This window comes from Phacochoerus africanus, chromosome 2, assembly GCF_016906955.1.
Source record: "Phacochoerus africanus isolate WHEZ1 chromosome 2, ROS_Pafr_v1, whole genome shotgun sequence".
Lineage (NCBI taxonomy): Eukaryota > Metazoa > Chordata > Mammalia > Artiodactyla > Suidae > Phacochoerus > Phacochoerus africanus.
The window spans coordinates 28,523,701-28,538,229 of NC_062545.1; the positions used below are offsets into that span (position 1 = coordinate 28,523,701).

The following is a 14,529-nucleotide window of genomic DNA, read 5'->3' on the forward strand; positions in this document are numbered from 1 at the left end:
ATCCCATGAAGTTGTTAGCATGACAAAGGAAATCCAAATCACAAAAACAGAAATTTAAAAAGTAATGAAACTACCAAATCAGTGCAATGGGCTGTGTGGGATACTACAAAAATGCTCTGAGAATTGTATTTAAAATGATGCTTGGAGTTCCCTGGTGTCTTAGTGGGTTAAGGATCAGCATTGTCGAGGCATGGCTCGGGTCATTGCTGTGGGCCTGAAAACTTTTGCATGCTGTGGGCACAGCCAAAAAATTAAAATTAAAAAATGTAGAGGTTAACAGATCAGTGGAAGAGAGTAAGTAAACTGAACTTGATCTGATTAGCTCTCCCAGGATTACCTTTTGAGAATCCTTTCTTCTAGACCCTAATTCTTCTATTTCTAATTCTTGGTTATCTTTTTCCAGTTATTTCTTTTAAGAGTGTCCTCACAATTTGTATAGTTTTCCGCTACATTTCTGGTACTGAGAAAGTAGAAAGAAAAATTTGCATGTGCCTCATTTTGACATAATGGAAATTCAAGGTTATTAGATATGACTGTATTCATAGAAGGAAGACAAAAATAAGTTTCTGAAGAGATGAACAGTGATTTTCCCTGTGTGAGGCAATCAGAGTTGAGCTTTGGGTCTTGTTTTTCTAGTATCTTGTTTTTTTTTTTTTCTATTTTAATTTTTTGTTTTCTTTCTATCTTAAGCATGCATTGCTTCTAGAAACAGAACATGTGAAAAGAGTTCTGTTTTTATTGGCTAGAAAAGATTTTTTTGGAGGTCTATGGCTTCCAAATTTATCTTTGAAGAAAAGTAGAATTTGGAATGTATTTTAGGTGAACAAAAGAGGCTTAGAGATGGTAAAATATTGGATTTATATTGGGATACTAGTTCTCTTAGCATTTTCCCATCTTTTCATATACATTAGATATTTTCTAACTACTTTTAAACATGGGGATTTGCGAGAGTCCCCATTGTGGCGCAGTGGAAACAAAGCCAACTAGTGTCCGTGAGGATGCAGGTTCAATCCCTGGCCTTGCTCAGTTGGTTAAGGATCCGATGCTGCTGTTGTGAGCTGTGGTGTAGGTTGCAGACCTGCTTGGGTCCCACATTGCTGTGCCGGCAGCTGCAGTTCCTATTCGTCTCCTACCCTGGGAACTTCCATCTGCAGTGAGTGCAGCCTTAAAAAAAAAAAAATGGGGGTTTCCAAAAATTGAACTTCAGGAATTCCCACTGTGGTGCAGTGGGTTAAGAATCCAACTGCAGGAGTTCCTATTGTGGCTCAGCAGGTTAAGGAGCCAATTTTGTCTCTGTGAGGATGCAGGTTCAATTCCTGCCCTTGCTCAGTGGTTAAGGATCCATTGTTGCTGCAAGTCACAGTGTAGGTTGCAGATGCGGCTCAGATCTGGCATTTTGGTGACTATGAGAATCTGACTGCAACCGCTCGGGTCACTGCAGAGGCATGGGTTCAGTCCCTGGCTTGGTGTGGTGGGTTAAATGATCCAGCATTGCTGCACCTATGGCAAAGGTTGCAGCTACCGCTCAGATTCAGTCCCTGGTCTGGGCATTTCCATATGTTGCAGGTGCAGCCATAAAAAAAAAAAAAATTAAATTAAAAAAAAAATTGAACTTCAGGAGTTCCCGTCATGGTTCAGTGGTTAACGAATCCATCTGGCAACGATGGTTTGATCCCTGGCCTTGCTCAGTGGGTTAAGCATCTGGCGTTGCCATGAAGTGTGGTGTAGGTTGCAGACGAGGCTTGGATCCCGAGTTGCTGTGGCTCCGGCGTAGGACAGCAGCTGTAGCTCTGATTAGACCCCTAGCCTGGGAACCTTCATATGCTGCGGGAGTGGCCCTAGAAAGGGAAAAAAGACAAAAAAAAAATTGAACTTCAGTCTTCACTGGTAAGTTCATCTGTTGCTGGAAGAAATCTTCATTTTGTTATTGGATTCGCTCTTGTAGCACTTTTGTTTTTGCCCATTCTGTTTTTAAATACATGTCTTTAGCTTTTATTTCTGTCACTGAAAATTGTGATTCTAATATCTGCAGTTGCTGTATTTTTCATCCCATATGCTTTTGAATTTCTTCATTGTATTAATTCCACTGTCTTCAGATTACTTTATTTATGCTATTTATTTTTCTTCCTTGTTAATTTTTCTGTTTTATTGGATTTGGTGCTCTTTCCATCATGGTGGTGCTTTTCCTTGAGTGTTTGTTAATTTTTAGTTGCTAGTCATCTATGTATTTGAGAATTTCTCTTCTCATGCCTGTTGGTTGTTTTCGGCATAGTCTGCTTCTGCAATTGGTAAGGGTTTTACCTACCTGAAACTCGCTGCCATATCTCTCTATGCTCAGCTGCTTTACCCTCTGGGTGAAAGTCACTCTGTGACACAGTTGGAGGTGGGGAACAGAGCTGCCCCTCTCAGCTCCGAATTGGTCGTCCTCATACCTGTCCCTCCTTATTGTATTAGTATTACCTTCTCTAGAACCACCCTTTTCTCTGGAGGGTCTTTTCCTATGGGTTGTTTTGTTCTCTAGTTGTTTCTTAATAGATCTGCTCCTTCCTCTTTTTTATCCTTGGGGAATATCTCAAAGTATTTGTTATTTCTAGCAATGTTCCTTTTTGATTTCTAACCTTATTTTCTATTAAAACTATCTCTCATTTTAAATAAATTTACTTGAGAAAAGAGGTACAGGTATGCTTAGTCTGTCACTTGATTTCACTTTGTGATATTTAATACTTAGCAGCATTTTCAGTGATATGTTTGCCTTAATTGCAGGGTAATCCTAAAGCCTCTGGTTTTAGAATATAATTATGGAGCAAGATAAATGACCTGTGTATGTTTTCTGTTGGGGAATATGAACTGCTTTAACTATGGCTCTTTTAGCAATGTCTCAAATATCTCTTAATTAGAGTATGGATCATTCTGCCAAAAAGGAAAGTAGCATTTGAGCTTTGAGCAGTTAATTCACTTTGGAAAAGCCATTAAGTACTTTTACCCGTGTTAATTAACTCATTTGATCTAATGTTACTCTCCAGATTGCTAAACTAATGTTGGGAGAATAAACTAGGGAAGTGCCCACCAGATGCCCTAGAACGGTGTTGTGGTTCTCAAGTAAAAAAATGAAAAGTGTGACCAGAGGGGGCGGTTGGCCACTCCCAAGCCACCGCAGCTTTCTCTGGGTTCCACGCTGCCTTCTTCTGGACAGACTGCAGCCAGAAAACAGGGGCCAGTTTGTGAATGAGTCAGGATTTTGTAGAGGCACTCAGATGCCGTGTAGCATCATATAGGAAAGCGAATGGCTTTATTAGCTTAATATCTGACTTGATATTTTCCCTGTTATCATACAAATATACTACTTTTTACTTAAATACCAGTGCAGGGAATACTAACCTTCAAAGTGTTTTAGTTCTTGCAAACATATGTTTAACAGAGTTTATCTCACTATTATAAAAGTTTTTTTTATATGTTTTTTCAAAGTGGAAATATTTTGAAAGGAAAAAAAAATTAAAAAATAAAAAAAAAAGAAAGAATCCTCCCAGTATTACACATAGTGGGACACTCGTCATTGTTTTATCTTCACATGCCTAAACTCTGCTTGGCTGAAATTATGTTATTCTGTCGTCTTTCCTAGCTTGGCACCCTTAGAAGCAATCTTCAGAAAATCAAGGAACCGAAAAGCGATGCCGTAAGTGCTGCTAACACCAATAACCCGGAGAAGAACATGCGAGTCACTAAAAACAAACCAAGGCATCCACGGTCAGCACATTCAGAGCCAGAAGATGATGTTAGTGTGGAGGAAGACAAGCAAGAAAAGGCAAATAAAATACACACAGCCCTCCAGGTGACTGCGTCGCAAGAGGAACTGGAAACGCCGGAGAAGAAGGAGGACGCCACACTTCAGAAAGCGCGGACCAAGCCACAGCCAGGCGGCACTCAGGAGAAAAGTGAGAAGGACGAGGAAGAAAGAGAAAATAAGAGTGTAGATGAGGAGGAAGAACTGATGCGAGTATACCAGCTCCAGGTAGCTGAAGAAATGGCAAAGGAGATTAAGAAGAAAATCAGAAAGAAACTCAAGGAGCAGCTAACTTACTTTCCCTCAGATACTTCATTGCATGCTGACAAATTGATCGGTGAAAAAAGAAAAAAGAAAAAGAAGAAAGTTCCAATCCTGTCTCAGTCTGAAACAAGGTATGTTATACTGATAAATGTAAAATGCTCTCTTAAAAAAAGCACTCATTATTTTCAGGTTTTGAGTGATACCTGTAATTTCACAAAGAAAATGCTTAGTCTTCCTTTTGGACACATTGCCAGCACAGTACTGACAGCTAACCATTATGTAGCAACTTCCTGTGTGCTTAGTGCTTTACAAGGAATGTGTCTTTATTCCTTGTAACATCCCTGTGAGGAATAGGCGTATTATCATCCTGTTTTGCAGATGAGAAAACTGAAGGGTTTAAGTCATAGAACCGATAAGAAGCTGAGCCAGAATCTTGGCAGTCTTGCTCCAGAGTTTCTATCCTAAATTACTCACTCACGTCTGTTTATTAAATAGGAGAAATCTAATTACCCTCTTTACTGTGTTACAAATGCCTCTTTGGACATATGAAAAATAGTATTTTCCCTTACTTTACAAATAATGTTTTTCATGGTAGAACATACAGACACAGAGGGAATAACAAAAGTAATCCACCCATCCAAAGATAATCACTGTTAGCAACTTGGTATATTCCTTTAGTCTTTTTAAAATATATAATACATACATATATATATATATATATATATTATGCTGGCATATGCAGTGTGAGTATGTTCATATTTCTGTCTTTCCTTGGGGAAAACGAGATTAAAAAATGTAACTACCAATTAACTTTGTTTTTATAATCTACATCGAGATGGACAACTTGAGGTGGAAACAGTCTGTATTTGACTATGCCCTGACATTCAGGATCAATTTTCCCTTAATGTCCTCATCTAGAAATGATTCCTCTCTTACCAAAAGCTAGACAGCCAGTCGTAGCAAAGACAGGGCAAATACACTTGCTAACAGGGACATGTTAGTACACGTATTAGTTATCTGTTGCTGCATTAAAAAGTTACCCCAGAATGGAGCGGCTCCCAACAACACACATTTATGGTCTCACAGTGTGGCTCAGGAACCTGGGTGTGGCTTAGCTCAGTGCCTCTGACTCAGAGTCCCTCACAAGCCACCGATCGAATGTCAGTCCGGCTGCAGTCATCTCAAGGCTCAGCTCAGGGGAGACCTACCAAGTTGGTAGCTGGTGGAAGACTTGGAAGATCCACTGCCAAACTCACTCATGTGGACATTGGCAGGTCTCACGTCCTGGCTGGCTTTTGGCCAGAGACATGAGGTCCTTGACACATGGTCCTCTTGTGTGGGCTACTCACAACATGCGTTTGCTTCCCCAGAGCTAGGGCTCTGAGAGAAAGGTGGAAGTCACAGTCTCTTTGGAACCTAATCTTAGAAATGACATGCATTAGAGTTATCATATTCTGTCTATTCTGTTATCTGGAAGTAAGTTCCTAGGTCCAGCCCACAATCAAGGAGATAACATAAAGATATGAATATCGGAGGTAGGGATCATTGGGGGTTATCTTAAAGGCTGCTTACCACAGTGAACTGTGACTACTCCTTCATCTCATAGCTGCCCATATCTCTTAGGAACTGTAAGCCATACTCACTATTAGTAAGAATAGTTCATGGGAGTTCCCATCGTGGTGCAGTGGAAACAAATCCAACTAGGAAGAGGTTGTGTGTTCAATCCCTGGCTTCGCTCAGTGGGTTAAGCATCTGGCATTGCCGTGAGTTGTGGTATAGGTTGCAGACGTGTCTTGGATCTGGTGTTGCTGTGGCTGTGGCATAGGCCGGCAGCTATAGCTTCAATTGGACCCCTAGCCGGAGAACCTCCATATGCTGTGGATGTGGCCCTAAAAAGACAAAAGACAAAAAAAAAAAAAGAAAGAGTAGTTCATGAATTTTAAATAAAACCATCTTAACATGACAGTGGTTTGCAGTGAGTAATTGTTCTCTGTAAATAATAGTATTTGGTGATATGACAAAATAATATGGCTTTCTGGAATGATTAGTTTGAAACATTTCTTTAATCTTTTTATTTTTCAGCCTCTTTTTTGAAATATGACAAAATATATTAGAAGTCAATTTTTTTTCCTTTTTTTCTTTTTACTTGATAAGTTACAAACTCTAGGAGGCTGGTTTCTCTTTACAACCCAGGATGCATCTAGGCTGCCTCCCCTTGCCATTTAGTGGTTCATATGCTGTGGAGTTTAATTTAAGTAATAGCCTTCTGAAAATATATTGACACACCAGCCACTGGAAAATATAAGCAATTTATTTTTACCTAGAAATCAAAAATTGAAGCCTCTGAAAAGAGAACAAAATTAGAACACTTGTTTTGCTTTTAAATAAAATAACTGAGGTATTTGTTCATTACTCATTTACTTGGTGGCAGAGCGAGGATGCTTTGATCAGTCCTCTGTAGAAAGAGATCCACTGATCATAAAGTATAGTTTCATTTTTCCATGGAGTTTAGAGATCAGTTTAATTTGGCTCATGGCATATATAACTCATCACCAAGTATATATTAATATGCATAATACCTAGTTTGACAGCTAAGTGTTTTTGTGCATAAGAAAATACATGTATCTCCCAGCAGGTAATAATATTGAATTTAGGATTATCCTTGCCTCTATTCACTGTTTCCTTTGCAGTAACAATAAAGTGATATATTTCTAATGGCTTGAACTTGTGTTCTATTTGCAGTACATTGATCATCTCTGATGACCCAATTGAAGGTGAACAAAAGAAATCTCTAGTTGGAACAGTTACTTCAGAGTCTCGTCAAGATGATGAAATAAACTCAGTGGAACAAAATGTAGATGACAACATGCAAGAGGACACAAAATCCAAACCAAAAAAAAAGAAAAAGAAGGCTAAAGCAGGTTTGTTATCCAAATTAAATAAAAAATGCATGCCTTGGTAGAGATAACTTGATTCTAGGACTTTTAGTCCTTAAAGAAAATTTAGTCCCAAAGGATATAATCGAAAAAACCCAATGTGGGATATTTGGTACTTATGCTTAGATTCATCTAGATTATAGCATTCATGTATTTATAACTGTGGGTCTCTGATGAGTTAGTCTTAATTGAGTCATCTCTGATTAGTGACTGGATTCAACTCTAGAATGACATCGACTTTGTAGCTGCTATTGTGGCATAGAAGATTTCTTCTTTATGTCCCTGCCTCTAACTAATTAAGACTTTCAGTATTGAAAGCTGTAAATGGTCAACAACCAATGAACATTTCAGCTGTTAAAGCTGCATCCCTCTGTCAAACATGCTATCTTCCCAGTTCCTCCCAATTTAGCTTCTCTCCTTCCTGCTGACTTTTCATTTTACCTCTTGCTTTCTACGTTCCTCTCTACTCATTGCTTTTTTCTTTATTTATTCTTGCCTTTTTTCTACTTTCTACATCTCCTTTTTTTTTCCTTTTCAATTTCCATTTAATTGGCCAAAAATTGGGACTAAGTTAGCCAGTTTTTGAATTTATGATACTTACTCATTAGATGATACAATTGATAGTGTTTTGTGGTTACTTTTCTTTAAAAGTGGAAATTCCATTGTGGCTCAGCAGGTTAAGGATGCGACATTGTCAGTGCTGTGGCTCTGGTTACAGCTGTGGCTCAGGTTCGATCCCTGGCCCAGGAACTTTCCCATGCTGCAGGCACAGCCAAAAAAATAAATAAAAGAAAAAGAAAAATGTACATATTACAAGCATACTGCTTAGTGAATTTTCACACACTGAACCTGCCTGTAAAGTCATCATCCAGATCAAGAACCAGAACATCAGTAGCACCCAAAAGCCCCCACAAATTCCCTTCCTATAGGAGTAAACACTATCTTGACATCTAGCACATAGTTGATTTTTCCCTGTTTTTTTCTTCTGCTTTATGTAAATGGAATCATAAATACTATGTTGTCTGTGTCTGGCATTTTTTTGCTCAGAATTATTTTTGTGAGATTTATACTGTTGTCGCATGCACTTGAGCTTATGCATCATCAATCCTGTTTTGTACTCTGTAGATACCCATTGTGTGAATATGCCACAGTTAATTCTGTTGTTGGACATTTGAAGCGATTTTCAATGTCCGTCAACATTCTAGTCATATCTTTTGGTGAGCATGTGTATACATTTTGTTGAGCATGTTCTTAGGAGTAGAGGTGCTGTGTCATAGAGTATGTGCATTTTTCACTTTAATAGATACTTGCCACTTTCCCAACTTGGGTTACCAATTGATGCTGGCAGTATTCAAGAGCTTGCATTCCTCTGCATCTTCACCAACATTTATATTGTCAATGTTTAAAATTGTATGTCATTCTTAGGAGCATTTAGTGATGATTTCATATTAACTTTTATTTGATTTCTATGGTAACTAGTAAAGTTGAGCATCTTATTCATGTTTATTAACTGCTTGGATTCCTTTATTGTGAATTCATTCAAGTATTCTGCTATCTTAAGAAATGGAATTGTCTGCCTTTTTCTAATTGATTTATGAGAATATTTTATATACCTAGATAGCAGTCTTTTCTCATATATATATATTATATATATATATATATATAATATATATAATATCTTCCCACTATGGGTTTTATTGTTTTTCTCATTAATAGCTTTTAAAAAACAGAATTTTAAAATTTTATATAGCCCAGTTCCTTTGATGATAAGTGCTTTCTGTGATTTGTTTAAGAAATCTTTCCCAAGTCCTAAAGATGTTTCTTTGTTTCACTTTTCACATTTAGATCTGCAGTTTATTTGGAATCGATTGCTGTGTTTGGGTATAGGTGGTGGTCCAGACTCATTTTTTGCTCATATGAATATATAATTGACCTAGTACCATTTACTGACTGACATCTTTTCCTCTGCATTGCAGTATCATTTTTATCATAAATAGCATAACTGTAAATGAGTCAGTTTCTCTTGTCTCTCTTCTTAGATGGTTTGCACCAACAAAACCACTATCTTTGTTGCTATAGGTCTTCCTGTTAGTAGTGAAAGTACTCAGGTGTTTTTCTTCTTCTTCAGTATTGCCTGAGCTGTTCATTAACCTTTGCATTGCGGTATGAATTCTAGAAGCAGCTTCTCAATTCTTCTTTCCTCCCCTCTTCGTGATCTTGATTCAGATTGGGTGAATCTAAAGAGGTACATATTTGAATAGCTCTCTAAATAGACTTAATATCTTTACAAAATATTGATTCTTACCATCCGGAAATTTTTATGCGCCTCCATTTATCGGTAAATTTTAGCAGTCTCTCCTTAGGTTAATTTGTATGTTTGATGTTTTTCTTTTTTGTGGATATGTAGTTGACAGACAATATTGTATTAGTTTCAGGAGTACAACATGATATTTTCATGTATTGTAAAATGATGTTTCTTGGTGCCATTTTAAATGGCATTGTTTTTTAAAATTTTGTTTTCTGTTTGTTGCTGGTATATATGTGGAAATGTATTTTAAAATTGTGTTGACGTTGTATCCAGTGTTGTTGCTAAATTCATCTATTACTTTTAAGAATTTATCCGTGTTATTTAAAATTTTCTACATACACAATCATAAGATCTGTTAATAATTATAGTTTTATTCCTTCTTTTTCAGTTTTTATGTCTTATTCCTTATTCTTGTCTTGATACACTGGCCAGGACTTCCATTACAATGTGAAATAGAAGTGGCAATGACAAGTATCCCTGTCTAGCTGCCAGCCTTGAGGAAAAGCTTCAATTATCTCACTACTGAGTATGATGTTTGCTCTCTAAATACTCTTTATCAGATTAATGAGCTACTGTCTATTCCCAAGTGGCTATAGTTTTTTTTAATCATGAATAGATACTGAACTTTATAAGGTGCTTTTTCTGCACCAATCAACATAATCATAATTTGCACCCCTTTTCTATGAATGTGGCTAATTCTTATTTGATTTTAAGCCATCTTTGTGGCTGGGAGCGACTTACTTTATTGTGATGCATTAGCTCTCACTCTTTTAATTACTGGATTTGATTTGCTGATACTTTAAGGATTTTCATGTCTGTGGTCATGAGAAAGATTGGTTTGTACTTTTCCCTTCTTGAAGTACCCGAGTTTTTAATATCAAGGTTTTGGCAGTCTCAAAAAGAACTGGGAGATACTTTGTCTTTTTCAGTGCTCTGCAATTATTTGTATAAATTGGTGTTATTTCTTTCTGAAGTGCTGGGAAGAATTTACTAATAAAGCCTCTTAGGCCAAGATTTTCTTTATGTGAAGAATTTTAAATCAGATTTAGTTTCTTTAATAAATATCAGACTCTTCATAATTTTCCATCAACTTTGATAGACTATTTTTTGGGGAATTTGTCCATTTAATACAGATTTTCAAATTTTGTATGTCTATAGCAGCTGAAAGGGTGTCCCTTGATATTGGTAACTAGTTTTCTCTCATTTGCTTGATCAGTCTTGGGATTTTCAATTTAAAAATATTTTTAAAGGACCAACCTTTAGATTTTATTTTTATCTGTTGTACATTTACGTACAAGTTTAGTGATTTCTTCTATCTATATTAATTCTTTTTTTCTACTTTCTTTGGATTTGATTTGCTGTTGATTTCTATCTTTATAAGAGGGTTTCCTGAGACTTGAGTTTTTCTTCCTTTATATGCATTTAACACATTCAATTTCCATCTCAGCACTACTTTATCTGCATCCCACAAATTTTTGATGTGCTTTATATTCATTATCATTCCATAAAATATATTTTAATTTTCATTTCAGTTTCACTTTTGATCATGTGTTATTTCAAAATATATTGTTTAGTTTCAGGCAGCAGGTGATTTTCTAGTTATCTCTGTTTTCGTTTTTATCTTCCATTGTTGTCAGAGAACATACATGAATGATTTCAATCTTTTGAGTTTATTGAGGCTTTCTTTATGATCAGCTTATCAATTTGGTAACTATATCATGTGGAACTGAAAAGAATGTGCATTCTGATGTCATTGTATGTGGTGTGCTACGTATGTGAGTCAGATCAAACTTTTCTTTTTTTTTTTTTTTTTTTGTCTTTTTGCTGTTTCTTGGGCCGATCCTGCGGCATATGGAGGTTCCCAGGCTAGGGGTTGAATCGGAGCTGTAGCCACCGGCCTACGCCAGAGCCACAGCAACTCGGGATCCGAGCTGCGTCTGCAACCCACACCACAGCTCACGGCAACGCCGGATCGTTAACCCACTGAGTAAGGGCAGGGATCGAACCCACGACCTCATGGTTCCTAGTCGGATTCGTTAACCACTGCGCCACCATGGGAACTCCAGCTCAAACTTCTTGTGTTCTGCTCATCTTACTGATTTTTTTGGTCTGTTTATTCTATCATCTATTGAGATGGGTATTAAAATTCCTGATATTCCTTTGCATTCCTCTGTTTTCATTTGTCATTTTCTTTCTTTATATGTTCTGAAGCTATATTGTTGAATACATAAATGTTTAGGATTGTTAAGTCTTCCTGTCAAATTGACACTTTTATCATTGTCGTAGTCCATCACACTACTGTAACAAAATACCATAGACCAGCTGGCTGAAACATTTATTTCTCATGGTTCTGGAGGCTGGGAAGTCCAAGATTTAGTCTCTGGTGAGGGTCCATTTCCTGGTTGTAGACTAGTGTCTTCACATGCTGGAAGGGGCAAGAGAGCTTCCTGGGGTGTCTTTTACAGCAACGTGAATCCCATTCATGAAGGCTCTATCTTCATGACCTAATCACCTGCCAGTGGCCCACCTCTTAATATTATCATTTGAAGTTAGGATTTCAACATATGAATTTTGGGTGAACACAAGCATTTGATCTCTAGCAATCGTTATGCAGTATCCTTCTTTTCCTCTAATAATCCATTTTCCCTTGAGGTCTACTTATGGTTCAAGTTTGCATAATGCATTTTTTCCCATCCTCATTTCTCTACCATCATCCACAGAGAACCTGTAGGTGGTGCCAGCCTGGTGTCACCACCTGCAGGTGGTGCCTGGTCCATGGCAAATCTGTGCTTGGCCCAGGTCTAGGCCCGGCTTGCCAGTACTCCATGCCTCCTCCTACCCCCTCGGCTCCCTGTGTGTGCTTGTTTTGCAGCCTTTTTGCCAGGCCAGTGTCTCTAAATTGCCTTCCTCTTTTGCCTTTACCTTTTTTCTTCCCCACCCCAGCACATGTGAGGTCTCAGCCCCCAGGCTGTGAACTTATCAATGTCAGGCCCCCAATAAATGTGAAATGCTGCTGCCCTTCCCCCCAAATCCTCTTGTTTGCAACCTTTCTGTGTCCATAGACTTACCATCTCACTGTTAGTTTTCTGTATGATCCACTGTTTTATGTTCCTTGTTCTCCTTGTCTTCTTTTGAATTACTCAATTTATTTTAAAAAAATTTGCTCCCTCTATGAACTTATTAATTATATATTCTTCTACTGTTTTTTTTAGTAGTTATACAGGATAACATGACATTTATTCTTGACTTTTTATAGTCTAATAAGAATTAACTCCTTAACAAAATGCACTGCCCCAATCCTGCTGAAACACTAGGACAGTTTGACTCCACTTGAATTTTGTCAGGTGTTTTCTCTGAGTCTCTCTCGTTCCTGCCTTCCAGGTTCTTAGCATTTATTTTAGTTCTATGTAGATGGTAAACTTCACAGATGTGACTTACAGTTACCATTTTGTACAGTTGATGTTAATTTATATTTACCCCAAGTGTACTTTTTCCTTTATTAATTTCCATTTTTCATCTGCTTGAAGAACTCGGTTTATTCTCTTAGTGCAGGCCTGCTGATTCACTCAGATTTTGTTGTTAAAATGCCTTTACCTTTAGTTTTGAAGCATGTTTGCTAGTATAGAATTTTAGGTTACAAGTTATCTTTTTTTAGTACTTTCAAGAAATCACACAGTTGTCATCTGGCTTCCATTATTTTTGTTCCCAACTGCAGGCTTATTTATGCCCTTTTGAAAGGACTGTTGTCTTTTTTCCCTTCTGGCTGCTCTTTTGGTTTTCTTTTTGTCTTTGGTTTCAGTGTTTTATCATGCTATGGCTAAATATAGCTTTGCTGGAATTCACCCTGCTTAGAGTTTACTGGTTGATAACCTTCATCAGTTGTGGAAAATTCTTAGTCATTCTTTTTTTTGACTACGTCTTCTTCACCATTCTTTCCTCTTTTTCCGGATTATAATTTCACATATATTAGTTCTTTGAGTTTGTCTACATTTCTTGCATTCTCCCTGCCATGTTCTTTTTTTTCCTTTATGCTTCAGCTTGGATTTTATATTCATTTTTCTCCTGGTTTACTAATCATGGCTCTCTTTGTGTCCAATATGCTTTTAGACATATCCATTGAGTTCTTAACTTCAGACATCATATTTTTCAGTTCTAGAAAGCCTGTTTTTTTTTTTTTTTTTCCTATGGACTCCACCTCCCTCTCTTGGAAAGTGTCCATCTTTCCCTTTATTTTCTTGAGCATATTAATCATAGTTATGTAAAGTCCTTGTGTGCTAAGTGTAGTCTGAATCATTTGAAGCTGTGCTTCTTTTTTCTGTTTTTTCTCTTAGTTATTGGTCATATAGTCTTACCTCTTTTATGTCTTTTTATTGTATGCCGGATGCTGTATATAAAATCCCAGAGGCTCCAAATGATTTTATCTTCTGCTGGAGAGGGTTTCCTCTTTCTTAGGCAGACAGCGTGGGCAATTGATTTCAGCCAATCAGGAATTGAGCTAAGTCACATCTGGGTTGTGGTTTTGGTTAAGACACTATCTCTGATTTGCCCTTTTCCTAGGGGTGTGGCCTTCCAGGTGTTTCACATTGAGAGCCTGGCAGGTGTTTGTCTCATCCGCCCTAAAAGACTAGGAGATTTAGTTTTGCCCTTCACAGGTTTTCATCGTAGTTCTTTAGCCTTCTGCCCACTGCAGCTTCAAAATTTGGCAGATGTCTTGAGGGAGAAATTGGCCATGTGTTTGAGGCCCCTCAAGTCTCCAATTTTGTCACTCCAGCCCCGTGTGATCGCCACAATCTCTGCTGGTTTCTCTGTCCCCCAGTAGGGGCCTTCTGCCAGGGGCCACGCCTGGACTCTCAACTTCTAGATGCGCCCAGAATTGGTAAGTGACCCCAGGTGCAAAGTGGCTGCAGGTATAAAATGACCACGCCGTTCAGGGCTTCCTCTTTGCCTGTTTCATTTCAGGCCCCTCCCTCTGGTGGGTCATTGGTTCCTAGTAGCACAAGACTGGGAGATTTCATTGCCTCTTTAGCCTCTCACACTGGCCATGTGTTTGAGACTCCTCAAATCTCTAATTTTATCACTCAAATCCCATGCAACCACTAAAAATTTTGCTGGTTAATTCTTTCTCCCAGTAGTGACCTTCTGCCTGGGTCCTCTGCTTATATCTTGATCAGCAAATATCCCCCGACACTCAAACAGCTGCCAGTCCATCAGCTTACCTCTGATTGATTCTCCCTCTCTGG

The 14,529-nt window shown here is 38.0% G+C and overlaps 1 protein-coding gene across 21 annotated transcripts in view; it reads left to right on the forward strand.

The window, feature by feature from the left end:
- The window catches only part of AHI1 (Abelson helper integration site 1), a 190,875-nt gene that overhangs the window by 16,058 nt on the left and 160,288 nt on the right, over nt 1-14,529 (forward strand). For 18 of the 21 annotated variants that reach the window (XR_007133516.1, XR_007133517.1, XR_007133515.1 and 15 more), the window contains exons 5-7: nt 3,620-4,176; nt 6,788-6,966; nt 14,061-14,165. Coding sequence is in view for 18 of the 21 variants with exons in the window: in XM_047770131.1 (XP_047626087.1) it covers nt 3,620-4,176; nt 6,788-6,966; nt 14,061-14,165 (841 nt within the window). In the remaining 3 variants the exon portion in view is untranslated. The remainder of the gene's footprint in view (nt 1-3,619; nt 4,177-6,787; nt 6,967-14,060; nt 14,166-14,529) is intronic. The other 3 variants (XM_047770137.1, XM_047770138.1, XM_047770135.1) reach the window with 2 other exon arrangements.